The sequence below is a fragment of the Thalassophryne amazonica genome, chromosome 12, assembly GCF_902500255.1.
Source record: "Thalassophryne amazonica chromosome 12, fThaAma1.1, whole genome shotgun sequence".
Lineage (NCBI taxonomy): Eukaryota > Metazoa > Chordata > Actinopteri > Batrachoidiformes > Batrachoididae > Thalassophryne > Thalassophryne amazonica.
In genome coordinates this window covers 102,578,920-102,606,477 of record NC_047114.1, presented here as the reverse complement: position 1 = coordinate 102,606,477, position 27,558 = coordinate 102,578,920, and the positions used below count along the sequence as shown (strand labels likewise).

The 27,558-nt window shown below is 44.7% G+C and overlaps 1 protein-coding gene across 1 annotated transcript in view; it reads left to right on the top strand.

The window, feature by feature from the left end:
- tmub1 (transmembrane and ubiquitin-like domain containing 1) overlaps positions 1–27,205 on the top strand; it is a 54,006-nt gene extending 26,801 nt beyond the window's left edge. The window contains exon 3 of the mRNA XM_034183622.1: positions 26,534–27,205. Coding sequence (XP_034039513.1) covers positions 26,534–26,885 — 352 coding nt within the window. The 3' untranslated portion in view covers positions 26,886–27,205. The remainder of the gene's footprint in view (positions 1–26,533) is intronic.
- Positions 27,206–27,558: the final 353 nt, after the last annotated feature.

The window sequence follows — 27,558 nt, the reverse complement described above, 5'->3', positions numbered from 1 at the left end:
ATTCATGACCTGTTTGATCTTTTTTAGTTTTTGTAGCCCTCTGCAGTTCCAGGATGTAATTTTAACTTTTAGTTCAACCGACATAGTAACATATTTATGTATTTCCCCACTGTGTATCTAATTTCCAACCAGGTAATAAAAAAGAAATAAAATAAACAAAAAGGTAGAACAAACTTTGTTCCCCTTAACTAACATGTACACCCCCTTGTTATCCTTAGGGGCTGTCCCCCCTCCAAGAACTAGACCTCTGAAAGGCAAAAATAAAAAAAACTGTTCCACACAAAGTGAGGATCAGTATAACCTTGCTGATATTTAAAAAAAAAAAAATCTAATTAAAAGTAAAATAGTCCTAGCTACTCTGCTACAGATTAAGCCCTCATATAGAATCCAACAATCCAAAACAATAATAATAGTGTTGACAAAATAGCCATATATATATCTTACTGCAAATTAAACATTGAACTATCACTCATTAACATACAGTGAAAAAATAAAAAGATGCAAGATATACTTTTTTGACATATTTTGTATTATAAAATCAGTATTCCATAATGGAATCTAAGTAGTTGTTTCTGTATCATCACCTGTACCATCGTCCTGTTGATTATGTGCATGGATCTCCTTGATGAAGTCCTGGCGTTGGTAAAGATGTGCGTGTTGTTGCGGTAAGTCACTATAAGTCACGCAGGAGGAATCATGCCGTACCTCAGCCCCAGTGCTCGCAGTTGTCGGTGCGCCTCCTCAAACTCTTTCGTCTTCTTATGCATCTCCGTGGCCATATTGTGATAAAACCTCACATCAGAATCAGAATAAGTTTATTGCCATTGCTAGTGAACAGGATTCACAGACTAGGAATTTGCTTCGGTACAATGGTGCAACATTAAGAAGAGATAAAATGCTAAGATAAAATATAACGTAACATATGTGTCAAAATAAGATAAAATATAAGATTAAAAAAAGAAATATGAAAGTGTGCAACAGAAAAACAGAAACAGAAAAAACAGTGCAGTGGGAGGAGTTCAATTAAAAACCAAAGTACACTGTCTAAAGTGACCCGTGATAAAATGATAAAGTGACAGAGTTAAGCTTAAGGTGACTGAGTTATGAGGAGTTCATGAGTCTAACGGCAGAGGGGAAGAAACTGTTCTTATGGCAGGAGGTTCTGGTCCGGATGGACCGTAGCCTCCTGCCCGAGGGGAGTGGTTTGAACAGACCGTGTGCAGGGTGAGAAGGGTCAGCTGTGATCCGACCTGCTCGGCCCAGAGTCCTGGAGACGTGCAGGTCGTGGAGAGATGGAAGGCTACAGCCGATCACCTTCTCAGCAGAGGCCACAATGCGCTGCAGTCTGTGTCTGTCCCTGGCTGTGGCCCCGGCGTACCACACCGTGATGGAGGAGCAGAGGATGGACTCGATGATGGCCGTGTAGAACTGCACCATCAGCTGGACAGGCAGCGTGGCCTTCTTCAGCTGCCGCAGGAAGTACATCCTCTGCTGGGCCTTCTTGATGAGGGAGCTGATGGTTGACTCCCACTTGAGGTCCTGGGTGATGGTGGTGCCGAGGAAGCGGTGACAGACCACAGTGGTGATGGGGCTGTTGGTGAGGGCGAGGGAGGGCGGGGGGGCTGTGGCTTTCCTGAAGTCCACGATCATCTCCACTGTTTTCTGGGCATTGAGCTCCAAGTTGTTGCTGCTGCACCAGGTCACCAGCCGGTCCACCTCCCTCCTGTAGGCAGACTCATCCCCATCCGAAATGAGTCCGATGAGGGTGGTGTCGTCCGCAAATTTGATGAGCTTTACAGAGTCGTGGCTGGAGGTGCAGCAGTTAGTGTAGAGGGAGAAGAGCAGAGGGGAAAGGACACAGCCCTGTGGAGATCCTGTGCTGAGAACCCGAGTGTTCGAGACAATTTTTTTCCCAGCCTCACACGCTGACTCCGGTCCGTCAGGAAGTCTGTGATCCACCTGCAGGTGGAGTTGGGCACGTGGAGCAGAGAAAGCTTGTCCTGGAGCAAAGCTGGAAGGATGGTGTTGAATGCAGAGTTGAAGTCCACAAACAGGATCCTAGCGTAGGTTCCTGGGGAGTCCAGGTGCTGCCTGATGGAGTGCAGGGCCAGGTTTATGGCGTCATCTACAGACCTGTTGGCACTGTAGGCAAACTGCAGGGGGTCCAGGAGGGGGTCGGTGATGGACTTCAGGTGGGATGAAACCAGGCGTTCGAAGGTCTTCATGACTACAGACGTGAGAGCCACAGGCCTGTAGTCATTAAGTCCAGTGATGCGTGGTTTCTTGGGGACTGGAACTATGATTGAGGACTTGAAACAGACTGGAACATGGCATGACTCCAGGGAGGTGTTGAAGATCCCCGTGAAGACTGGGGCCAGCTCATCAGCGCAGTGTCTCAGGGTGGCAGGAGAGACACAGTCTGGGCCCGGGGCCTTACATGGATTCAGCCTTTTGAAATGTCTCCTCACGTCCTCCTCTTGGACCGAGAGGGCAACAGGGGGAGTGGGGAGGGCAGCAGTGAGAGGGGGGAGGTCCAGAGTGTTTGAATATCCAGTTGTGTGGGGGGTGGGGAGGTGTGAGTCCTTGTCTTCAAACTGTGAATAGAAGATGTTCAGGTCGTTGGCCAGCTTGAGGTCGTCAATAGAACGAGGTGCTTTGGGCTTGTAGTTGGTGATGTCTTTCAACCCCCTCCACACAGAGGCCGAGTCGTTGGCAGAGAACCTTTGCTGCAGACGTGAACTGTACATGGATTTAGCCTTTGCCACCTCCTTGCTAAATCTGTACTTTGCACCTCTATAGCTGTCTCTGTCTCCTTCTCTGAAAGCCACCTCTTTCTGCTGACGGAGCTGCTGGAGTTTAGGTGTGAACCAGGGCTTGTCATTGTTATATCTCACCCTGGTACGCTGTGGGATGATGCTGTCTTCACAGAAATGAATATATGACGTCATGGTGATTCTTGTAGAGGATCTGTCATTTTGCTCTAGCTGCTGCCATTACCATTTCTTTATCCTTATAACTCAGAAACTGCATTATAAGGGTTCTGAGTGCGGAGTTAGTAGCGCGTTCTCTTCTTGGTCCTAGTCTGTGTGCTCTGTCCACCGTGAGGCCCCGCCGGAGGGGCGGTAGCTCCAACACCTCCAGGAGCCAGCTCTCCAGAAAGCCGCAGATATTATTGCCCTCCGCACCCTCAGGAAGGCCGACTAGTCTTACATTAGTGCGGCGTGAACGAGTTTCCAAGTCAAGCACTTTCTAAGTCTTTATTTTTCTTTTCTAAGCGTTTCACCTTGACCCGGAGTTCGCTCACATCGTCCTCAGTAGTAGATATCCTTGTCTCCGCCTGTGTGATTCTCTCCGCTCAGTCCTTAATATCTGCTCGTACATTTTCAATCGCATCAAGAATACCATCCAATCTCGGAGAAAACTCAGATCTCAGCTTGTTAATAGCCCCCATTATTCCTGTTAGTGTTATCACTTTCTTCAACTGTCTTTGTATGAATTCGGGTGCTCTCATTTGTAGCAGCAGCCACGGTAATGATATCCTCATTAGCGCTAGCTTCCATAGCATTAGCATCCACCGTAGCCACATCCTCCATAGTACTTTCAGTAGCGTTAGCCTCCATAGCCTTATCGTTGAGCTTGGGCTTGACAGTTGTTGTTGCAAATTTGGATAAGTTAGACTGCTGTGCCCGGTCGCGGCTTATCTTCTTTTGTGGCATCAGTGATTTCTTTAGTACTCACGTTGATGTTGGATTAAATTTCAGTATTTAAATGGCTTTTAAAGCAGGATTTTGAAAGTTGTGTAGCAGAGCAGGCTTTCACGCGTCTCCTCAGCAAGCCGCCATTACCGGAAGTCCCCGACGGCCCATTTTAATTGTAAAGGGCCCGAAACAGTCCATGCCAGTGGTGGCTTTAATAGTCTCAATTTGGCGTCTGGCAGATCAGACATCTTGGGTACAGATGGCATGGCTCTCCATCTCTGACAGTCTGGGCATAAATGCTGATGTTTCTTCACTGCCTCTCTACCTCGCAGTATCCAATACTTGCGCCTAAGTTCCACAAACAAGTGCTCTGAGCCTGGGTGACCCAGTGCCCTGTCTGTCTCCTGAATAATAAGCTGTGTAACTTTATGATGGGGGTCTAAAACTGCAGGGTGAATGGCGTCAGGCTCTAGTTGACTGCTGCGTCTCAGCCTCCCACCAACTCTAATAAGGTCTGCACTGTGGTCAAACTCTGGGCAGGGTCAGCAGCCGACTGGTGGAGGAAACTGGTTTGTTAGAGCTCAGCAGGCCATACTCCTCTGGGAAGCTCTCCTGCTGGGCCAGCTGTAGGATCTCTCTCTCTGCCTTTTGATGATCTGCAGCAGAGAGTGTGACTTGGCCAGCTGCTGCCTCGTGATGGGAGAGTGCAACTGTCTCTGAGGTCAGTGAAGGAGGAGCACTGATCAGCCTGAGCCTGCAGAGTGGTCTTGGCTGGTGTGGTGGTAAGGCAGGAGATAGCTGGCTTTCAGAGTTCAGACTCATCTTCTGGCTGTTCTTTCACAGGCTGTCTGGGCCAGAATTCTGGGGACAGCGGGAGGAAGGCTGGCCCATGTCTCCACTTGCTATTACTGGACAGTTCAAGCAGGGTCTTGCCCCGAGTGACATCATCAGCTGGGTTTTGAGCTGAACTGATATATCTCCAGCTCCGAGGATCAGTCAGCTCCTGGATCTCTACCACTCGGGTTCCCACAAACACCTTGAACCTGCATGAGTCTGACTGTAACCAGGTGAGGACAGTGGTGGAATCTGTCCAGAGGAAAACATTGTCAGTAGGTGCTGTGAGCTCACGTTGAAGGAGTGCAGCCAGCTGGGCAGCCGTCAGCTCCGCACAGAGCTCCAGCCTGGGTTAGACTGGGGGAAACTCTGGATTGAGCGGTGAGGAAGGACACCTCCACCTGGCCTTTATAGTCCTCAATGCACAGATAGGCTACTGAGCCGTATGCTCTCTCTGATGCATCTGAAAACACATAAATGTCCCTATGGCAGTCTGTGGTGTCTATGGCTGGGTTGGCATAACAGCGGGGCAGTGTGATCTGGGAGAAGTGCTGTAACTCCGCTTCCCACTCCAACCCAGGTTGTAGCACATCCTCAGGGAGGGACGGGTCGTCCCACTCTCACTGCTTCTCCCACAACCGCTGCACCAGTATCTTGGCCCGTGTAGTGTAAGGAACAATGAACCCCAGGGGATCATAAAGGCGGGCCAGGACTTTGTAGATGTTTCGCATAGTGGGTGTGGGGAGATCCAACAGGTTGTACTTGTACCTCAGGGTGTCAGAGTTACAAAGCCAGCGCAGACCAAGGGCAAGCTCCTGTGGGTCAGCGCTGGACTCCTGCAGCCACAGCTCGCTGCTCTCAGATCTGGCTTCTTTGGGCAGGTGTTTGATTGTTTCTGGTATATTACTGGTCCATTGTCTTAATTCAAATCCACCTGTAGCCAACAGCGCCTTCAGCTTGTCCACAAAATGTCTGGCTCCTTCTACTGTGGGAAGGCTTTGTAGACAGTTGTCCACGTAGGAGGATTTCTCAATTGCCACCCTCACATCCTCGCCCTCCTGGCTGTGGTCAAACACATGCTTCTGCAGCGCGAATGTGGCACAACATGGGCTACATGTGGTGCCAAATGGAAGGACTTGCCACACATAGACATTGGGGGGGTCTGTCTGTCTGCATGTCACGCCACAGGAAGCATAGCAGAGTCTTATCTTCAGGGAGCAGCCTAACTTGATGGAACATCCCTTTTATATCACTGCTCACAGCAACAGCATGTTCTCTGAAGCGCAACAGCACCCCCATGAGGCTTGATGTGAGAGTAGGGTTTGGCAGCAGCAGCTCATTGAGATTTGTCCCCTTTGTAATAGAAAGAACAGTTAAAAACAATCCTGTTCTTATCGTTGTGGCTCACCATGTGGTGTGGGATGAACCAGGTCTCTTTTGCAGTGTACAGTGCCTCTTCAGGGACCTTTACCACATAACCAGCAGTCTCTAGTTTAATTTCTGTGCAATAGGCAGCAGCTTTCTCTGGGACCCGCTGTAATCTCTTTTCTGTACTGCAGAGATTGGACAGCACTGCCTCTTTGGGTGCATGAAGCTGTGGCATGTTCTTCACCCAGAGGAGTGGAGTGGCATATCTTTGGACGCCCTGTATGTTGAATCGTGTGGTTTTAGCCTCCAGCAGCTGTATTGCTTCTTGATCTTGCCTGGAGCGCACCACCAGCTTCTCGCTGCGATATGGGAGCACATCTAATTGCCACAGTTTTTCCACATTCTGGAGAATTTCAGCAGCGGGTGACAAGGTGGAGATATGGAAACAGTGCTGCATGTTGGCCTTTTGTTTACCAGTCTTAGTGGGCTCTTGGAGTGTCCAGCCTAATCTGGTTCTCACTGCTGCAGGTCCCCCCGGAAGTCCAAGGTGCACAGGAGCCACTGGAGTGATAAGGTGAGGGTAGTCTGAGCCTATCAACAGCAGGGGACGCACTTTGTTTATACATGGGAGGGGGAGACCTCTGAGCCTGTACTTTCTTTGTAGTGCCTCCACTGAGTAGGTGTGCTCTGCTAAACTCAGAGGCTCTGCAGTGAATGCACCTTTTATCTTGAAGGTCTTCTGAGGATGATCTACAGGGGAAATGGTGAAGGAAACTGCTGCACCATGCATGACCCTGACATCCTGTCTTACAGTCCTGAGGGCAAGGTCTTCTGGCTCACCAGTGAGTTTGAGTGTCTTGGCTGCAGCAGGGAGGAGAATAGTACGCTCTGACCCATCATCAAGTACTGCGTATGTCTCTGAGTTTTCACCATTACGCAGTAGCACTCTGCTGACCTTTAATAGCACTTGGTTGCAGCCAGAACATCTGTCCATGTACAGCACTTCATTGGTGGAGCTTACGGGGTGAACTTTGGTCTCAGGTGGCTTAGCATTAGGGCTGCAACAACGAATCGATAAAATTGATAATATTCGATTACAACAGGCATTGCCAACACATTGCGTCATCGATGCGTTGTGTCGAGCGATTATGGTGTCAGAAGCTGCTGGCCGCTTCTGACGCCAGTAGCGACCAGTGCACAGAGCAGAAACGTTGTTTCGTAGAAGAACTACACACTTAGAATATGGCAGAAACAGGTAGACAGAAGAAAATCAAGACTTCAAAAGTGTGGGAGCACTTTACGTTAAACAACGCAAAGACGTTTGTTAACTCCAACATTTGCAAGTCAGACCTCACATGGCACGGGAGTATGACGGTAATGATGCATCTCAAACGAAAGCATATCGGAGTCATCAACGAGGAAGGGGAGAGCTCAGTGTCTGGGCAAGTTAACAGATGTTTGTTTTTGTTTAAGCAGTCGTGAAATCCAGCCAGGCTGTTTGTGCTGCACTGGTCGCCCTGCAGACAGAGAGCCGAGCAGTGCTGCAGCGGAAAAAAAAAAAAAAAACTCAAAGTCTTCACATAAAACCAGCTCCTTCGGCTTGTATAGCTCCAGAAATTCATTTATAGGCTTTATTTTACTGTTGAAAGTCTTCATGTTTCCAAAGATTGCTCAAATACAGTGCAAGAGTGAAGTCTCTCAAATCCCTCGCAGAGAGAGAAAGAGAGGGAGAGAGACAGAGAAAGAAAGAGAGACAGAGAGAGAGAGAGAGGGAGAGATAAATACGTATATGTGGGATGAGTCATGTGTGTCATTGTGAATTGACCACATAGTTTACAAGTTATACAGAGAATGTTGCAAATATAATGAGTCGGCTACAGTTTTTGATTTAGGTTTGATGGTTAGCTGGTTATGCTAATTGCTCATTTGCAGCAATAAAAATACCTTTTTTTCACCATATACGTATTTTATAACATATGTTTCAATGTTGTTTTATGGCAACTCAGCACTTTGATAAAGCAATGCCATTTGAAATAATTATTTTTGTTCTTTATTATAAACTGTTTTATTCTTTATTATTTTATATTTCAACAGCCAAGGGACATTTGACAATTTGTTGATTTTCAAGTATTTTAAGTTTTCAAATAATGTTCTGTTGTTACATAAAGTGATGGAAGGAGAGAAAAATTGTTTCCCAGGTACATTTTTCAAAAATTCCCCACTAATCCGATTAATCGATTAATTGTGTTGAAACCCCATCAGATTAATCGATGATCCAAATAATCGTTTGTTGCAGCCCTACTTAGCATTAACCTCATGTAGGGCCTGCAGGTGTTTACCTTTACACTTTAGACATGTGACCTTCAAACGACATTGTGCAGTCTGATGTGAGCGTGCACAGCGCCAGCACCTTCTGTTAGATTTGATCCATGCCCCTTTCTGTTCCACTGTAAGCTGGCCAAAGTTACCACACTGGTCACACTAGTGCAGTGTATTAACACAGTAGGGGCAAAATGCAGTCTTCTCAGTCTTCTCAGGTGTGGCCGGCTGCTGCTGCTCAACTGGAGGGACATCACTGGGCTTGTCTTGTGTATGAAATATACTAGTGTTTCTGTTGGCCTTGCTGTCTTGACGCCTTGCTGGTTTGGATTCACTACTGCCCTTCACTGTGTAATGACTCATACACTGTTTCCTGTATTTTCAGCTCATAATTCAACCAATCAGAAAAATGCAGAAGACTGGGGATGAGCACACGCATTGGGTACAGGAACCTCTTAAATTCTGCTCTCATGTCTTGCGGCAGCTTGGATAGTAACTGTGTCACATGTGATCCACAGCAGAGCTCTATCTTTCCACCCAGTTGCTCCAATAGACCCACCAGTGCTCTCACTCTCAATGCAAACAGCTTGAAGCCACTAGTGTCACCACGAGGGATGTTTGGGGACTCCATTAGGTCAGCTATCTTCCTGAGTGCTAACTGGTGGGGCTGACCATACCTCTCAGATAAGCTGGACATTGTTTCAGTATATGGCTGCTGTGAGTTGATGTAGGAATCAGCAATAAGCAAGGCATCTTCATGTTTTAGGTGGTCGAAAAGAATCTGGTATTTAAAGCGCTCTGTGGCGTCTTCAGGCAGCAGGTTGTCTAGTGCAACTTTGAGTCGGGCAAACTCTCTCGGATCACCTTTAGTGAATGTTGGGATAGTGGGCTTTGGGCCGCGATACACCACCTCATGCTGGAGGGGAAGTGGAGGTGGAGTAAATGGTAAATGGGCTGCATTTATATAGCACTTTTCCATCTGCATCAGATGCTCAAAGTGCTGTACAATTATGCTTCACATTCACCCCGATGTCAGGGTGCTGCCATACAAGGCGCTCACTACACACCGGGAGCAAATAGGGGATTAAAGGCCTTGCCCAAGGACCCTTAGTGATTTTCCAGTCAGGCGGGGATTTGAACCCATGATCTTCTGGACTCAAGCCCAACACCTTAACCACTAGACCATCACCTCCCCTAGTGTGGGTGCTGATTCACATCTGGGTGGAGTATAGGGGCTGCAGTACTCTGGGGTTGGAGCATAAGGCAAGGGCTGGTGGGGCTCTGCTTCATAACCTAAGTGCTCTCTCTTTATTCTCAGCTCCTGCAGCAGCTCAGTGAGTTCTGACACCAGGGTCTGTGGTGGCGGTGGCCTACTTGTGAACTCATCTGTTACAGGGGGAGGAGGAGGTGGCCAGTACTCATCGGGCTCTATAGGTGGCATGACAGCAAGAGGTGCAGGTGGAGGAGGGAGCACCGACTGACTGTGGGCCTGGTTCATGAGTGCACTGAAGGCTGGTGGAGGAACAGGTGTAGGCATGGGTATGGATAATGAGGGTTGGAGCGTGACTTTGGAATCAAGGTATCTCGGCATCTCTATCATCTGTCTTTGCATCCTCTGATTATCCTCCAGCACTCTCTGTAGCAGCATAAACGTGTCAGATGTGTCTGCAGCTGGTATCTGTCTGAGGTGGACTGGTGTGCTTGTGGACAATGGCCATGAATGCTCATCATATGGGCCTGTTGCTCCTTGCTGTATGCTCCAGTCCTCAGCTGGTGGTGGAGGTGTGAGAGTGGTCATCCTGGCACTGCTCTCTACTAATCTCTCCATTCTGGGATACAGCTGCTGCGGCTCATGGACAGACTGATGTTGGGCAGGGGACGTGACGTAGTCCTGCATCCAAGCTGGTGGCCTTCTCTCTCGACGTGGCCGGGCACACGTGTCGTGTGGAGACTTGTCTGAATACATCTTTATAATCCCACAGTAGTCACACTTGTCCTGGGTTTCGGCACCTTTCGTGTTATGGGGAGAGCTACTTTTGATTCTTCGTTATTGTTGTGACTGCTGGGGGGCATCGGTAAGAATGCACCCGATGTTGTAAACTTTTTTTTATTGAACAAATAAACTGGTTAAATGGTTACAAGGTGGTGTGGATAATTGTGTGGTTATCTGTAAAAGGAACAAGAAAAATATATATTAATAAACATTCATATAACGACGCACACAAACGATAATAACTTACGCAACGCTGGGCCACTTAGCATTTAGCTTAGCTAGCACACACAAATGAACATAAAATGGCCCTCATGAGTAATATATACTCAAACTAATCTACACAGTGAACTTACAGGGTAAACTGGGTTGTAGGGTGTCTTCACTCATACCAATACTTAATTTCTCACGTACACGGGCAAAACCCACCCTACTCACGAGGCTCCGCACGACTCTAACAACCACAGCCAAGCGCAAGCACACATAACACGCTCAACCCAACTTAAACAAGGGGCTGCTCCAATTGGTCACTGACATTGTCCATCACACAAGTGAAACACACAAACTTGATTGTTAAAGGGGCGGGTCCTTCATCACAATAATGAATACAGAGCGTGTAGTAATATAATGAATACAGAGCATGTAGTGACATATTAGGAGGTAACAATGAATACTGAACATGTAATGGCGTATAACAAGGTAAGATAGTGAATAATGAGCATGTAATGGCGTACAATGAAGTAAGCTTGTGAATACTAAGCGTGTAATGATGTATAATGAGGTAAGATAGTGAATACTAAGCGTGTAATGGCGTATAATGAGGTAAGATAGTAAATACTGAGCATGTAATGATGTATAACGAGGTAAGATAGTGAATACTAAGCGTGTAATGGCGTATAATGAGGTAAGATAGTAAATACTGAGCATGTAATGATGTATAACGAGGTAAGATAGTGAATACTAAGCGTGTAATGGCGTATGAGGTAAGATAAATACTGAGCATGTAATGATGTATAACAAGGTAAGATAGTGAATACTAAGCGTGTAATGGCGTATAATGAGGTAAGATAGTAAATACTGAGCATGTAATGATGTATAACGAGGTAAGATAGTGAATACTAAGCGTGTAATGGCGTATGAGGTAAGATAGTAAATACTGAGCATGTAATGATGTATAACGAGGTAAGATAGTGAATACTAAGCGTGTAATGGCGTATAATGAGGTAAGATAGTAAATACTGAGCATGTAATGATGTATAACGAGGTAAGATAGTGAATACTAAGCGTGTAATGGCGTATGAGGTAAGATAGTAAATACTGAGCATGTAATGATGTATAACGAGGTAAGATAGTGAATACTGTGCATGTAATGGCATATAATGAAATAAGCTTGTGAATACTGTGCATGTAATGGCATTTAATGAAGTAAGCTTGTGAATACTGTGCATGTAATGGCATATAATGAAGTAAGCTTGTGAATACTGTGCATGTAATGGCGTATAATGAAGTAAGCTTGTGAATACTGTGCATGTAATGGCGTATAATCAATCAATCAATTTTTTTTTATATAGCGCCAAATCACAACAAACAGTTGCCCCAAGGCGCTTCACACCGTAAGGCAAGGCCACACAACAATGACGTAAAACCCCAACGGTCAAAACGACCCCCCCGCGAGCAAGCACCCGGCCACAGTGGGAAGGAAAAACTCCCCCCCAACAGGAAGAAACCTCCAGCAGAACCAGGCCCAGGGAGGGGCAGTCCCCTGCCGGGACTGATTGGGGCTGAGGGAGAGAACCAGGAAAAAGATATGCTGTGGAGGGGAGCAGAGATCGATCACTAATGATTAAATGCAGAGTGGTGCATACAGAGCAAAAAGAGAAAGAAACAGTGCATCATGGGAACCCCCCAGCAGTCTACGTCTATAGCAGCATAACTAAGGGATGGTTCAGGGTCACCTGATCCAGCCCTAACTATAAGCTTTAGCAAAAAGGAAAATTTTAAGCCTAATCTTAAAAGTAGAGAGGGTGTCTGTCTCCCTGATCTGAATTGGGAGCTGGTTCCACAGGAGAGGAGCCTGAAAGGATTAGCAGCAATCTTCCATTCCAGCTTATTAATTAATCAAAAACCCAGACAGAGCTTTAATTCATTTGAAAGCTTGTCTCTTAGTCTTGTCCATCCAAATTGGAAGTTCCAAAAACCAGTTTTATTTGTTATTATCTATCGTCCACCTGGTTGTTACTGTGAGTTTCTCTGTGAATTTTCAGACCTTTTGTCTGACTTAGTGCTTAGCTCAGATAAGATAATTATAGTGGGCGATTTTAACATCCACACAGATGCTGAGAATGACAGCCTCAACACTGCATTTAATCTATTATTAGACTCTATTGGCTTTGCTCAAAAAGTAAATGAGTCCACCCACCACTTTAATCATATCTTAGATCTTGTTCTGACTTATGGTATGGAAATAGAAGACTTAACAGTATTCCCTGAAAACTCCCTTCTGTCTGATCATTTTTTAATAACATTTACATTTACTCTGATGGACTACCCAGCAGTAGGGAATAAGTTTCATTACACTAGAAGTCTTTCAGAAAGCGCTGTAACTAGGTTTAAGGATATGATTCCTTCTTTATGTTCTCTAATGCCATATAACAACACAGTGCAGAGTAGCTACCTATACTCTGTAAGGGAGATAGAGTATCTCGTCAATAGTTTTACATCCTCATTGAAGACAGCTTTGGATGCTGTAGCTCCTCTGAAAAAGAGAGCTTTAAATCAGAAGTGTCTGACTCCATGGTATAACTCTCAAACTCGTAGCTTAAAGCAGATAACCCGTAAGTTGGAGAGGAAATGGCGTCTCACTAATTTAGAAGATCTTCACTTAGCCTGGAAAAAGAGTCTGTTGCTCTATAAAAAAGCCCTCCGTAAAGCTAGGACATCTTTCTACTCATCACTAATTGAAGAAAATAAGAACAACCCCAGGTTTCTTTTCAGCACTGTAGCCAGGCTGACAAAGAGTCAGAGCTCTATTGAGCTGAGTATTCCATTAACTTTAACTAGTAATGAGTTCATGACTTTCTTTGCTAACAAAATTTTAACTATTAGAGAAAAAATTACTCATAACCATCCCAAAGACGTATCGTTATCTTTGGCTGCTTTCAGTGATGCCGGTATTTGGTTAGACTCTTTCTCTCCGATTGTTCTGTCTGAGTTATTTTCATTAGTTACTTCATCCAAACCATCAACATGTTTATTAGACCCCATTCCTACCAGGCTGCTCAAGGAAGCCCTACCATTATTTAATGCTTCGATCTTAAATATGATCAATCTATCTTTGTTAGTTGGCTATGTACCACAGGCTTTTAAGGTGGCAGTAATTAAACCATTACTTAAAAAGCCATCACTTGACCCAGTTATCTTAGCTAATTATAGGCCAATCTCCAACCTTCCTTTTCTCTCAAAAATTCTTGAAAGGGTAGTTGTAAAACAGCTAACTGATCATCTGCAGAGGAATGGTCTATTTGAAGAGTTTGTCAGGTTTTAGAATTCATCATAGTACAGAAACAGCATTAGTGAAGGTTACAAATGATCTTCTTATGGCCTCGGACAGTGGACTCATCTCTGTGCTTGTTCTGTTAGACCTCAGTGCTGCTTTTGATACTGTTGACCATAAAATTTTATTACAGAGATTAGAGCATGCCATAGGTATTAAAGGCACTGCGCTGCGGTGGTTTGAATCATATTTGTCTAATAGATTACAATTTGTTCATGTAAATGGGGAATCTTCTTCACAGACTAAAGTTAATTATGGAGTTCCACAAGGTTCTGTGCTAGGACCAATTTTATTCACTTTATATATGCTTCCCTTAGGCAGTATTATTAGACGGTATTGCTTACATTTTCATTGTTACGCAGATGATACCCAGCTTTATCTATCCATGAAGCCAGACAACACACACCAATTAGCTAAACTGCAGGATTGTCTTACAGACATAAAGACATGGATGACCTCTAATTTCCTGCTTTTAAACTCAGATAAAACTGAAGTTATTGTACTTGGCCCCACAAATCTTAGAAACATGGTGTCTAACCAGATCCTTACTCTGGATGGCATTACCCTGACCTCTAGTAATACTGTGAGAAATCTTGGAGTCATTTTTGATCAGGATATGTCATTCAAAGCGCATATTAAACAAATATGTAGGACTGCTTTTTTGCATTTACGCAATATCTCTAAAATCAGAAAGGTCTTGTCTCAGAGTGATGCTGAAAAACTAATTCATGCATTTATTTCCTCTAGGCTGGACTATTGTAATTCATTATTATCAGGTTGTCCTAAAAGTTCCCTAAAAAGCTTTCAGTTAATTCAAAATGCTGCAGCTAGAGTACTGACGGGGACTAGAAGGAGAGAGCATATCTCACCCATATTGGCCTCTCTTCATTGGCTTCCTGTTAATTCTAGAATAGAATTTAAAATTCTTCTTCTTACTTATAAGGTTTTGAATAATCAGGTCCCATCTTATCTTAGGGACCTCGTAGTACCATATCACCCCAATAGAGCGCTTCGCTCTCAGACTGCAGGCTTACTTGTAGTTCCTACGGCTAGTGGGTTGGGGCCAGTCTCTCACCGCCGTGACCTTGGCCGGATCAGGAGCGACGGAGTTAGGGGAGATGATAAACCCCAGGAAGGACAAAGAAGTGCGGTGGAACTCGCACTTCTCGCCCTTCACAAACAGCCGGTTCTCCAACAACCGCTGCAGGACCTGGCGTACATGCCGGACATGGGTCTCAGGATCCGGAGAAAAGATGAGTATATCGTCCAGATATACGAAGACGAATCGGTGCAGGAAATCCCGCAAGACATCATTAACCAATGCTTGGAACGTCGCGGGGGCGTTTGTAAGACCGAACGGCATGACCAGGTACTCAAAAGTGACCTAACGGGGTGTTAAATGCCATCTTCCACTCGTCTCGCTTCCGGATCCGAACCAGGTGATACGCATTTCTAAGATCTAGCTTAGTGAACATTTGGGCTCCATGCAGGGGCGTGAACACTGAATCCAACAAGGGCAATGGGTATCGGTTACGAACCGTGATTTCGTTCAGCCCCCTGTAATCAATGCATGGACGTAGTCCGCCATCCTTTTTCCCCACAAAAAAGAAACCTGCACCCATCGGGGAGGTGGAATTCCGGATCAACCAGGCAGCTAATGAGTCCCGGATGTAGGTCTCCATTGATTCGCGCTCAGGTCGTGAGAGGTTGTACAGCCTGCTGGACGGAAACTCAACGCCTGGAACCAAATCAATGGCACAATCGTACGGGCAGTGCGAGGGAAGGGTGAGCGCCAGATCCTTGATGAACACGTCCACAAGGTCATGGTACTCCACCGGCACTGTCCCGAGATTAGGCGGGACTCTGACCTCCTCCTTAGCCTGGGAACCGGGAGGAACCGAGGAACCTAAACATACCCGATGGCAGGTCTCGCTCCACTGAACCACTACCCCGGACGGCCAATCGATCCGGGGATTGTGTTTTAACATCCAGGGGAACCCGAGAATCACGCGGGAGGTGGCAGGAGTCATAAAAAACTCGATCTCCTCCCGGTGGTTCCCTGACACCACTAGAGTTACTGGAGGTGTCTTGTGTGTGATTAAAGGGAGTAGGGAGCCATCTAGTGCCCGTACTTGCACAGGAGAAGTAAGTGCCACCAGAGGGAGCCCTGCCTCCCTGGCCCATTTGCTGTCTAGCAAATTCCCTTCAGAGCCCGTGTCCACCAGTGCTGGGGCCTGAAGGGTTAAATCCTCATAAAGGATTGTAACCGGGAGTCGTGTGGCAATATGGGTGTGTCCCACGTGAATGTCTTGGCCCACCCCTAGCCCAGTTTCTAGGGGCGGGCGTTGGTGTTTAACCGCTCGGGGCAGTCCCTCACCTGATGCTCTATCGAGCCACAAACAAAGCACGCTCCGCGGACCAGCCTCCTCTGTCTATCCGGGGGTCTAAATGTGGCCCTGCTCGTGTCCATAGCTTCATCAGCAGGGGGAGCTGTAACCACACGGAGCGTAGGGGCCGTGGAGCGTGGGGAAGGCGGAGCTCGGTCGGAGCTGGAAGGGAGAGGGACGGCGCGTGCCCGGCCATGCCCTTCGTCTCGTTCCCGACGGCGTTCTTCTAACCGATTGTCTAATCGTATAACGAGATCAATAAGCCCATCTAAATCCCGCGGTTCGTCCTTAGCCACCAGGTGCTCCTTTAGGACCAACGACAGTCCGTTTACGAAGGCGGCGCGGAGGGCAGTGCTATTCCAGCCGGACCCCGCAGCCGCGATGCGGAAGTCGACTGCATAAGCAGCTGCGCTCCGGCGCCCCTGTCTCATTGACAGCAGCACGGCTGAAGCGGTCTCTCCTCTATTTGGGTGATCGAACACTGTTCTGAACTCCCTCACAAACCCATCATATGTCTGAAGGAGCCGTGAATTTTGCTCCCAGAGCGCTGTAGCCCAAGCGCGTGCCTCACCGCGAAGCAGATTTATCACATAAGCTATTTTGCTGGCATCAGTCGCGTACATGACGGGACGTTGTGCGAAGACGAGCGAACACTGCATAAGAAAGTCCGCGCACGTCTCCACACAACCTCCGTACGGCTCTGGAGGGCTTATGTATGCTTCCGGGGAAGGTGGGAGGGGTCGTTGAACGACCTGTGGAACGTCACTGTTACGCACAGGGTCGACAGGAGGGAGAGCCGCAGCAGCGCCCTGAGGGCGCGCTTCCACCTGCGCGGCGAGAGCCTCCACCCTGCGGTTAAGGAGGACGTTCTGCTCGGTCATTAGATCCAACCGAGCCGTGAAAGCGGTGAGGATTCGCTGCAACTCACCGATCATTCCTCCTGCGGACGCCTGTGCGCCCTGTTCTTCCATTGGCCGTTCAACAGCCGGTTGACGCCCCTCGGGATCCATGACGTGGCCGAGATATCCTGTTGGGAAAGTGTAGGTACACGGACCCACAACAGGGGGCGCAAATGAACGGACAATGGAGGAAGTCAAATAGCACTTTTACTGTCGTGAAATAAGCACAACAAACACAACCGATTACAATAATAGACAATAAAGTCGAATCACAAAGGTGTCATGTGGGCAGGCTCGAAGATAGGAGACGTCTGTCCCAAGCAGAACCGGAACCACACGATTTCCTCCGCCACCGAACCCCGGGAATACTGGAGCCGCCAAGTCCCGAACTCCCAGGTGGCCACTGCCTCCGCTTGTCGGATCTGGTACTGCTGGCGAGGAACAGAAACAGTCAGATGTGGGTGCGCCTGCACCCAGCAACACGTATGGTGGAAAAACCACCTCCACCTCTCGTCAAGAAAACACTGTTAGTGCAGGAATGTGAGTACTTATCCACAAGGGGTCCAATACAGTCTCCTGCTGTTCTACTCACTCTCTGCGTGAAGGCAAAAAAGTATTTATGGTCAAAAGACAATATGATTGGCTGGATACGTTACCTCCTCGGTAGAGCGATATCTCGGCAAAGAAGTGGAGATGACGTCTTGCAGATATACCGCTGCGGATCAGATGATTGGTAACAGCTGTCGTAGGTGACAGCTGTCACCCCGGCTGCTCCTGTGAGGTGGCAGCGCCCTCTGGTGCCTGGAGCCCGCACTCCAGGCAGGGTGCACTCTGGTGGTGGTGGGCCAGCAGTACCTCCTCTTCAGCGGCCCACACAACAGTAAGATGGTGAATACTAAGCGTGTAATGGCGTATAACGAGGTAAGATAAAGTGACGTTTTTTTATTCGGCACACAAAATATTCAAATAGGAAAAAAATGGACAATTCCACAAACAAACACAGACAAAACTAGTGAGTCCGAAAGGGTGTGGGCTGAAGCAAAGCTTATTAGCGCCCACCCCTGCTAGTACAAGTCCAACAATTCTAATCAGTCATATTTACATAAATACAAATTCACTACTACATGTCGACACACAGACATACACATCAATATACTATTCACTTATAATTATATTTATATAGTACCAGATCACAAGAAAGTCGAATCAAGGCACTTTACGCCAGTAAGGACTAACCTTACCAACAGTGAATACTGAGCATGTAATGACGTATAACGAAGTAAGCTCGTGAATACTGAGCATGTAAAGATGTATAACGAGGTAAGATAGTGAATACTAAGCATATAAGGAGGTAACAGAGTGAATACTAAGCGTGTAATGACGTATAATGAGGTAACATACTGAATAGTGAGAGTCTCATGATGTATAATGAGGTAACAGAATGAATACCGAGTGTGTAATGATGTATAATGAGGTAACAGAATGAATACCGAGTGTGTAATGATGTATAATGAGGTAACATACTGAATAGTGAGAGTCTTGTGATGTATAATGAGGTAACAGAATGAATACCGAGTGTGTAATGATGTATAATGAGGTAACATACTGAATAGTGAGAGTCTCATGATGTATAATGAGGTAACAGAGTGAATACTGAGCATGTAATGGCGTATAACGAAGTAAGCTTGTGAATACTGAGCGTGTAATGATGTATAAGAGGTAAGATAGTGAATACTGAGCGTGTAATGATGTATAACGAGGTAAGATAATGAATACTGAGCGTGTAATGGTGTATAACGAGGTAAGATAGTGAATACTGAGCGTGTAATGATGTATAACGAGGTAAGATAGTGAATACTGAGCGTGTAATGATGTATAAGAGGTAAGATAGTGAATACTGAGCGTGTAATGATGTATAAGAGGTAAGATAGTGAATACTGAGCGTGTAATGGTGTATAACCAATCAATCAATCAATTTTTTTTATATAGCGCCAAATCACAACAAACAGTTGCCCCAAGGCGCTTTATATTGTAAGGCAAGGCCATACAATAATTATGTAAAACCCCAACGGTCAAAACGACCCCCTGTGAGCAAGCACTTGGCTACAGTGGGAAGGAAAAACTCCCTTTTAACAGGAAGAAACCTCCAGCAGAACCAGGCTCAGGGAGGGGCAGTCTTCTGCTGGGACTGGTTGGGGCTGAGGGAGAGAACCAGGAAAAAGACATGCTGTGGAGGGGAGCAGAGATCGATCACTAATGATTAAATGCAGAGTGGTGCATACAGAGCAAAAAGAAAAAGAAACAGTGCATCATGGGAACCCCCCAGCAGTCTACGTCTATAGCAGCATAACTAAGGGATGGTTCAGGGTCACCTGATCCAGCCCTAACTATAAGCTTTAGCAAAAAGGAAAGTTTTAAGCCTAATCTTAAAAGTAGAGAGGGTGTCTGTCTCCCTGATCTGAATTGGGAGCTGGTTCCACAGGAGAGGAGCCTGAAAGCTGAAGGCTCTGCCTCCCATTCTACTCTTACAAACCCTAGGAACTACAAGTAAGCCTGCAGTCTGAGAGCGAAGCGCTCTATTGGGGTAATATGGTACTACGAGGTCCCTAAGATAAGATGGGACCTGATTATTCAAAACCTTATAAGTAAGAAGAAGAATTTTAAATTCTATTCTAGAATTAACAGGAAGCCAATGAAGAGAGGCCGATATGGGTGAGATATGCTCTCTCCTTCTAGTCCCCGTCAGTACTCTAGCTGCAGCATTTTGAATTAACTGAAGGCTTTTTAGGGAACTTTTAGGACAACCTGATAATAATGAATTACAATAGTCCAGCCTAGAGGAAATAAATGCATGAATTAGTTTTTCAGCATCACTCTGAGACAAGACCTTTCTGATTTTAGAGATATTGCGTAAATGCAAAAAAGCAGTCCTACATATTTGTTTAATATGCACTTTGAATGACATATCCTGATCAAAATGACTCCAAGATTTCTCACAGTATTACTAGAGGTCAGGGTAATGCCATCCAGAGTAAGGATCTGGTTAGACACCATGTTTCTAAGATTTGTGGGGCCAAGTACAATAACTTCAGTTTTATCTGAGTTTAAAAGCAGGAAATTAGAGGTCATCCATGTCTTTATGTCTGTAAGACAATCCTGCAGTTTAGCTAATTGGTGTGTGTCCTCTGGCTTCATGGATAGATAAAGCTGGGTATCATCTGCGTAACAATGAAAATTTAAGCAATACCGTCTAATAATACTGCCTAAGGGAAGCATGTATAAAGTGAATAAAATTGGTCCTAGCACAGAACCTTGTGGAACTCCATAATTAACTTTAGTCTGTGAAGAAGATTCCCCATTTACATGAACAAATTGTAATCTATTAGACAAATATGATTCAAACCACCGCAGCGCAGTGCCTTTAATACCTATGGCATGCTCTAATCTCTGTAATAAAATTTTATGGTCAACAGTATCAAAAGCAGCACTGAGATCTAACAGAACAAGCACAGAGATGAGTCCACTGTCCGAGGCCATAAGAAGATCATTTGTAACCTTCACTAATGCTGTTTCTGTACTATGATGAATTCTAAAACCTGACTGAAACTCTTCAAATAGACCATTCCTCTGCAGATGATCAGTTAGCTGTTTTACAACTACCCTTTCAAGAATTTTTGAGAGAAAAGGAAGGTTGGAGATTGGCCTATAATTAGCTAAGATAGCTGGGTCAAGTGATGGCTTTTTAAGTAATGGTTTAATTACTGCCACCTTAAAAGCCTGTGGTACATAGCCAACTAACAAAGATAGATTGATCATATTTAAGATCGAAGCATTAAATAATGGTAGGGCTTCCTTGAGCAGCCTGGTAGGAATGGGGTCTAATAAACATGTTGATGGTTTGGATGAAGTAACTAATGAGAATAACTCAGACAGAACAATCGGAGAGAAAGAGTCTAACCAAATACCGGCATCACTGAAAGCAGCCAAAGATAACGATACGTCTTTGGGATGGTTATGAGTAATTTTTTCTCTAATAGTTAAAATTTTGTTAGCAAAGAAAGTCATGAAGTCATTACTAGTTAAAGTTAATGGAATACTCAGCTCAATAGAGCTCTGACTCTTTGTCAGCCTGGCTACAGTGCTGAAAAGAAACCTGGGGTTGTTCTTATTTTCTTCAATTAGTGATGAGTAGAAAGATGTCCTAGCTTTACGAAGGGCTTTTTTATAGAGCAACAGACTCTTTTTCCAGGCTAAGTGAAGATCTTCTAAATTAGTGAGACGCCATTTCCTCTCCAACTTACGGGTTATCTGCTTTAAGCTACGAGTTTGTGAGTTATACCACGGAGTCAGACACTTCTGATTTAAAGCTCTCTTTTTCAGAGGAGCTACAGCATCCAAAGTTGTCTTCAATGAGGATGTAAAACTATTGACGAGATACTCTATCTCCTTACAGAGTTTAGGTAGCTACTCTGCACTGTGTTGGTATATGGCATTAGAGAACATAAAGAAGGAATCATATCCTTAAACCTAGTTACAGCGCTTTCTGAAAGACTTCTAGTGTAATGAAACTTATTCCCCACTGCTGGGTAGTCCATCAGAGTAAATGTAAATGTTATTAAGAAATGATCAGACAGAAGGGAGTTATCAGGGAATACTGTTAAGTCTTCTATTTCCATACCATAAGTCAGAACAAGATCTAAGATATGATTAAAGTGGTGGGTGGACTCATTTACTTTTTGAGCAAAGCCAATAGAGTCTAATAATAGATTAAATGCAGTGTTGAGGCTGTCATTCTCAGCATCTGTGTGGATGTTAAAATCGCCCACTATAATTATCTTATCTGAGCTAAGCACTAAGTCAGACAAAAGGTCTGAAAATTCACAGAGAAACTCACAGTAACGACCAGGTGGACGATAGATAATAACAAATAAAACTGGTTTTTGGGACTTCCAATTTGGATGGACAAGACTAAGAGACAAGCTTTCAAATGAATTAAAGCTCTGTCTGGGTTTTGGATTAATTAATAAGCTGGAATGGAAGATTGCTGCTAATCCTCCACCCCGGCCCGTGCTACGAGCATTCTGACAGTTAGTGTGACTCGGGGGTGTTGACTCATTTAAACTAACATATTCATCCTGCTGTAACCAGGTTTCTGTTAGGCAGAATAAATCAATATGTTGATCAATTATTATATCATTTACCAACAGGGACTTAGAAGAGAGAGACCTAATGTTTAATAGACCACATTTAACTGTTTTAGTCTGTGGTGCAGTTGAAGGTGCTATATTATTTTTTCTTTTTGAATTTTTATGCTTAAATAGATTTTTGCTGGTTATTGGTAGTCTGGGAGCAGGCACCGTCTCTACGGGGATGGGGTAATGAGGGGATGGCAGGGGGAGAGAAGCTGCAGAGAGGTGTGTAAGACTACAACTCTGCTTCCTGGTCCCAACCCTGGATAGTCACGGTTTGGAGGATTTAAGAAAATTGGCCAGATTTCTAGAAATGAGAGCTGCTCCATCCAAAGTGGGATGGCTGCCGTCTCTCCTAACAAGACCAGGTTTTCCCCAGAAGCTTTGCCAATTATCTATGAAGCCCACCTCATTTTTTGGACACCACTCAGACAGCCAGCAATTCAAGGAGAACATGCGGCTAAACATGTCACTCCCGGTCTGATTGGGGAGGGGCCCAGAGAAAACTACAGAGTCCGACATTGTTTTTGCAAAGTTACACACCGATTCAATGTTAATTTTAGTGACCTCCGATTGGCGTAACCGGGTGTCATTACTGCCGACGTGAATTACAATCTTACCAAATTTACGCTTAGCCTTAGCCAGCAGTTTCAAATTTCCTTCAATGTCGCCTGCTCTGGCCCCCGGAAGACAATTGACTATGGTTGCTGGTGTCGCTAACTTCACATTTCTCAAAACAGAGTCGCCAATAACCAGAGTTTGATCCTCGGCGGGTGTATCGTCGAGTGGGGAAAAACGGTTAAAGATGTGAACGGGTTGGCGGTGTACACGGGGCTTCTGTTTAGGGCTACGCTTCCTCCTCACAGTCACCCAGTCGGCCTGCTTTCCCGGCTGCTCGGGATCTGCCAGGGGGGAACTAACGGCGGCTAAGCTACCTTGGTCCGCACCGACTACAGGGGCCTTGCTAGCTGTAGAATTTTCCACGGTGCGGAGCCGAGTCTCCAATTCGCCCAGCCTGGCCTCCAAAGCTACGAATAAGCTACACTTATTACAAGTACCATTACTGCTAAAGGAGGCCGAGGAATAACTAAACATTTCACACCCAGAGCAGAAAAGTGCGGGAGAGACAGGAGAAGCCGCCATGCTAAATCGGCTAAGAGCTAGTAGCTACGCTAAGCTAGCGGATTCCTAAAAACACGCAAAGCGAATAATGTGTAAATAATTTAGAGGTGATTCAGCAGAAGGAGTGCTTTAGTTAAGGCACGTAAAGATTACACTGGGAAACAAATCGTAATCTAGATAACTAGATCAATCTAACTGCGCAGATCAAACAGCTAACAGATACAGAAAAACACCGCTGTGCTCCGGAACAAGAAGTGATACAATACCGCAGTGAGAGCCGACCACCAGTAGAGTCAAGTAAAAAAGTAAAAAAAAAAAAAAAAATAAAAAGGTAAAAAAGTAAAAAAGTCTTGAAAAAGACTATTAGTTCAAAGTCCAAAGCAGCAGGTAGCAGTCTCTGTGTAAACAGTCCCAACAGAGAGCCAAAATTAACAGATACAACAGATACTCTCAACAGATAACGAGGTAAGATGGTGTATAACGAGGTAAGATAGTGAATACTGAGCGTGTAATGGTGTATAACGAGGTAAGATAGTGAATACTGAGCGTGTAATGATGTATAATGAGGTAAGATAGTGAATACTGAGCGTGTAATGATGTATAAGAGGTAAGATAGTGAATACTGAGCGTGTAATGATGTATAACGAGGTAAGATAGTGAATACTGAGCGTGTAATGATGTATAACGAGGTAAGATAGTGAATACTGAGCGTGTAATGATGTATAAGAGGTAAGATAGTGAATACTGAGCATGTAATGGTGTATAACGAGGTAAGATAGTGAATACTGAGCGTGTAATGGTGTATAACGAGGTAAGATAGTGAATACTGAGCGTGTAATGATGTATAACGAGGTAAGATAGTGAATACTGAGCGTGTAATGATGTATAACGAGGTAAGATAATGAATACTGAGCGTGTAATGGTGTATAACGAGGTAAGATAGTGAATACTGAGCGTGTAATGATGTATAACGAGGTAAGATAATGAATACTGAGCGTGTAATGGTGTATAACGAGGTAAGATAGTGAATACTGAGCGTGTAATGATGTATAACGAGGTAAGATAGTGAATACTGAGCGTGTAATGATGTATAACGAGGTAAGATAGTGAATACTGAGCGTGTAATGATGTATAACGAGGTAAGATAGTGAATACTGAGCATGTAATGATGTAATGTAATGATGCATGTAATCTAATGATTCATGTAATGTAATGATGTATAACGAGGTAAGATAGTGAATACTGAGCATGTAATGATGTAATGTAATGATGCATGTAATCTAATGATGCATGTAATGTAATGATGTATAACGAGGTAAGATAGTGAATACTGAGCGTGTAATGGTGTATAACGAGGTAAGATAGTGAATACTGAGCGTGTAATGATGTATAACGAGGTAAGATAGTGAATACTGAGCGTGTAATGGTGTATAACGAGGTAAGATAGTGAATACTGAGCGTGTAATGGTGTATAACGAGGTAAGATAGTGAATACTGAGCGTGTAATGATGTATAACGAGGTAAGATAGTGAATACTGAGCGTGTAATGGTGTATAACGAGGTAAGATAGTGAATACTGAGCGTGTAATGGTGTATAACGAGGTAAGATAGTGAATACTGAGCGTGTAATGGTGTATAACGAGGTAAGATAGTGAATACTGAGCGTGTAATGGTGTATAACGAGGTAAGATAGTGAATACTGAGCGTGTAATGATGTATAACAAGGTAAGATAGTGAATACTGAGCGTGTAATGATGTATAACAAGGTAAGATAGTGAATACTGAGCATGTAATGATGTAATGTAATGATGCATGTAATCTAATGATGCATGTAATGTAATGATGTATAACGAGGTAAGATAGTGAATACTGAGCGTGTAATGGTGTATAACAAGGTAAGATAGTGAATACTGAGCATGTAATGATGTAATGTAATGATGCATGTAATCTAATGATGCATGTAATGTAATGATGTATAACGAGGTAAGATGGTGAATACTGAGCGTGTAATGGTGTATAACAAGGTAAGATAGTGAATACTGAGCGTGTAATGGTGTATAACGAGGTAAGATAGTGAATACTGAGCGTGTAATGATGTATAACGAGGTAAGATAGTGAATACTGAGCGTGTAATGGTGTATAACGAGGTAAGATAGTGAATACTGAGCGTGTAATGGTGTATAACGAGGTAAGATAGTGAATACTGAGCGTGTAATGGTGTATAACGAGGTAAGATAGTGAATACTGAGCGTGTAATGGTGTATAACGAGGTAAGATAGTGAATACTGAGCGTGTAATGGTGTATAACGAGGTAAGATAGTGAATACTGAGCGTGTAATGATGTATAACGAGGTAAGATAGTGAATACTGAGCGTGTAATGGTGTATAACGAGGTAAGATAGTGAATACTGAGCGTGTAATGGTGTATAACGAGGTAAGATAGTGAATACTGAGCGTGTAATGATGTATAACGAGGTAAGATAGTGAATACTGAGCGTGTAATGGTGTATAACGAGGTAAGATAGTGAATACTGAGCGTGTAATGGTGTATAACGAGGTAAGATAGTGAATACTGAGCGTGTAATGGTGTATAACGAGGTAAGATAGTGAATACTGAGCGTGTAATGGTGTATAACGAGGTAAGATAGTGAATACTGAGCGTGTAATGGTGTATAACGAGGTAAGATAGTGAATACTGAGCGTGTAATGATGTATAACGAGGTAAGATAGTGAATACTGAGCGTGTAATGATGTATAACGAGGTAAGATAGTGAATACTGAGCGTGTAATGATGTATAACGAGGTAAGATAGTGAATACTGAGCGTGTAATGATGTATAACAAGGTAAGATAGTGAATACTGAGCGTGTAATGATGTATAACAAGGTAAGATAGTGAATACTGAGCATGTAATGATGTAATGTAATGATGCATGTAATGTAATGATGTATAACGAATAATTCATCGAGTCCCTGATGAATCCACAGTCCAAAGCTGCTGTTTCTTGACAGCAGCCTCATTGCAGCGTATCTAAAATTGCACTGGTGGAAAATGTTGAGGTTACAATTGAAGACACTTTTGTAAATCAATTTTTCAAAAATGAATTTATTGATTTAAAATGTGACTGGTGTCCCACTGAGCAGTAAGGACTCATGTTGACCTCTGACCTTTGCAGGACCTACTTCACAGGTCAGGAGCAGCAGGTGCGGCTGATCTATCAGGGTCAGCTGCTGCAGGACGACGCTCAGACGCTGGCGTCCCTCCATCTGATGCACAACTGTGTCCTGCACTGCCACATCTCACAGCACGTCCCTCGTGGGGGGCCGGCAGGGGCTCGGCCAACAGACCAAGTGCACGTGGCACTAAACATGGGCAGCCTGATGGTCCCCCTGCTGGTGCTGATGCTGTCTGTACTGTGGTACTGCCAGATCCAGTACCGTCAGTTCTTCACAGCGCCTGCCACTGCCTTGCTGGTTGGTGTCACCATCTTCCTCAGCCTGGTGGCCTTTGGTGTCTACCGCCGTTAGCCTGTGTATCCCGTCAAAAGCCTCAGAGTCTACACTTTTCACATGACCTTTGACCTGTCACAAAGCTGGAAGGAAGAACTGGACGTGGTTCCTTTGTCTTTTTTTTTTTTTTTTTTTGTCTTGACTGTTTTTTGTCGTGGTCATGGAGATGACTTGTTTAAAGAAAGGACTTGCGTTTGTGCATCTGGATTATTTTCGTTGTGTGTGGTTTGTCTGTGGAATCGTCATCGTGCCTTTTTGTGTTCTGGGTCTGGAAGGTTGGACTCTGTCTAGAACTGGACTAGCAAAACATAATAAATCTTTTATTTAATATAAATACAGACAGAATGTTTTGACTTCATCAAGTTTCTGAATCAACATTTACAGTTTTCCAGCACGTCTCAGAAACACGCTGCAGAGTCGTGATACACATCAGGTTCTGGACCGCGGTGATGTGTTTGAAGTTCTGATGGTACACATGATCACGTTGGACTCACAAATACCAGCTCATGTTTTGCATTTTCTGAACCGAGTTATTCCCCTTCAGGGTCACAGGGCACCTGGAGCCTTTCCCAGCTGTTATGTGGTAAGATGTGGGATTAGCTCATTGAGTGAGAGGAGGGGTTAGGTCATTGAGTGAGAGGAGGGGTTAGGTCATAAAGCGAGAGGCGTGGTTAGCTGATATGGCAAGAGG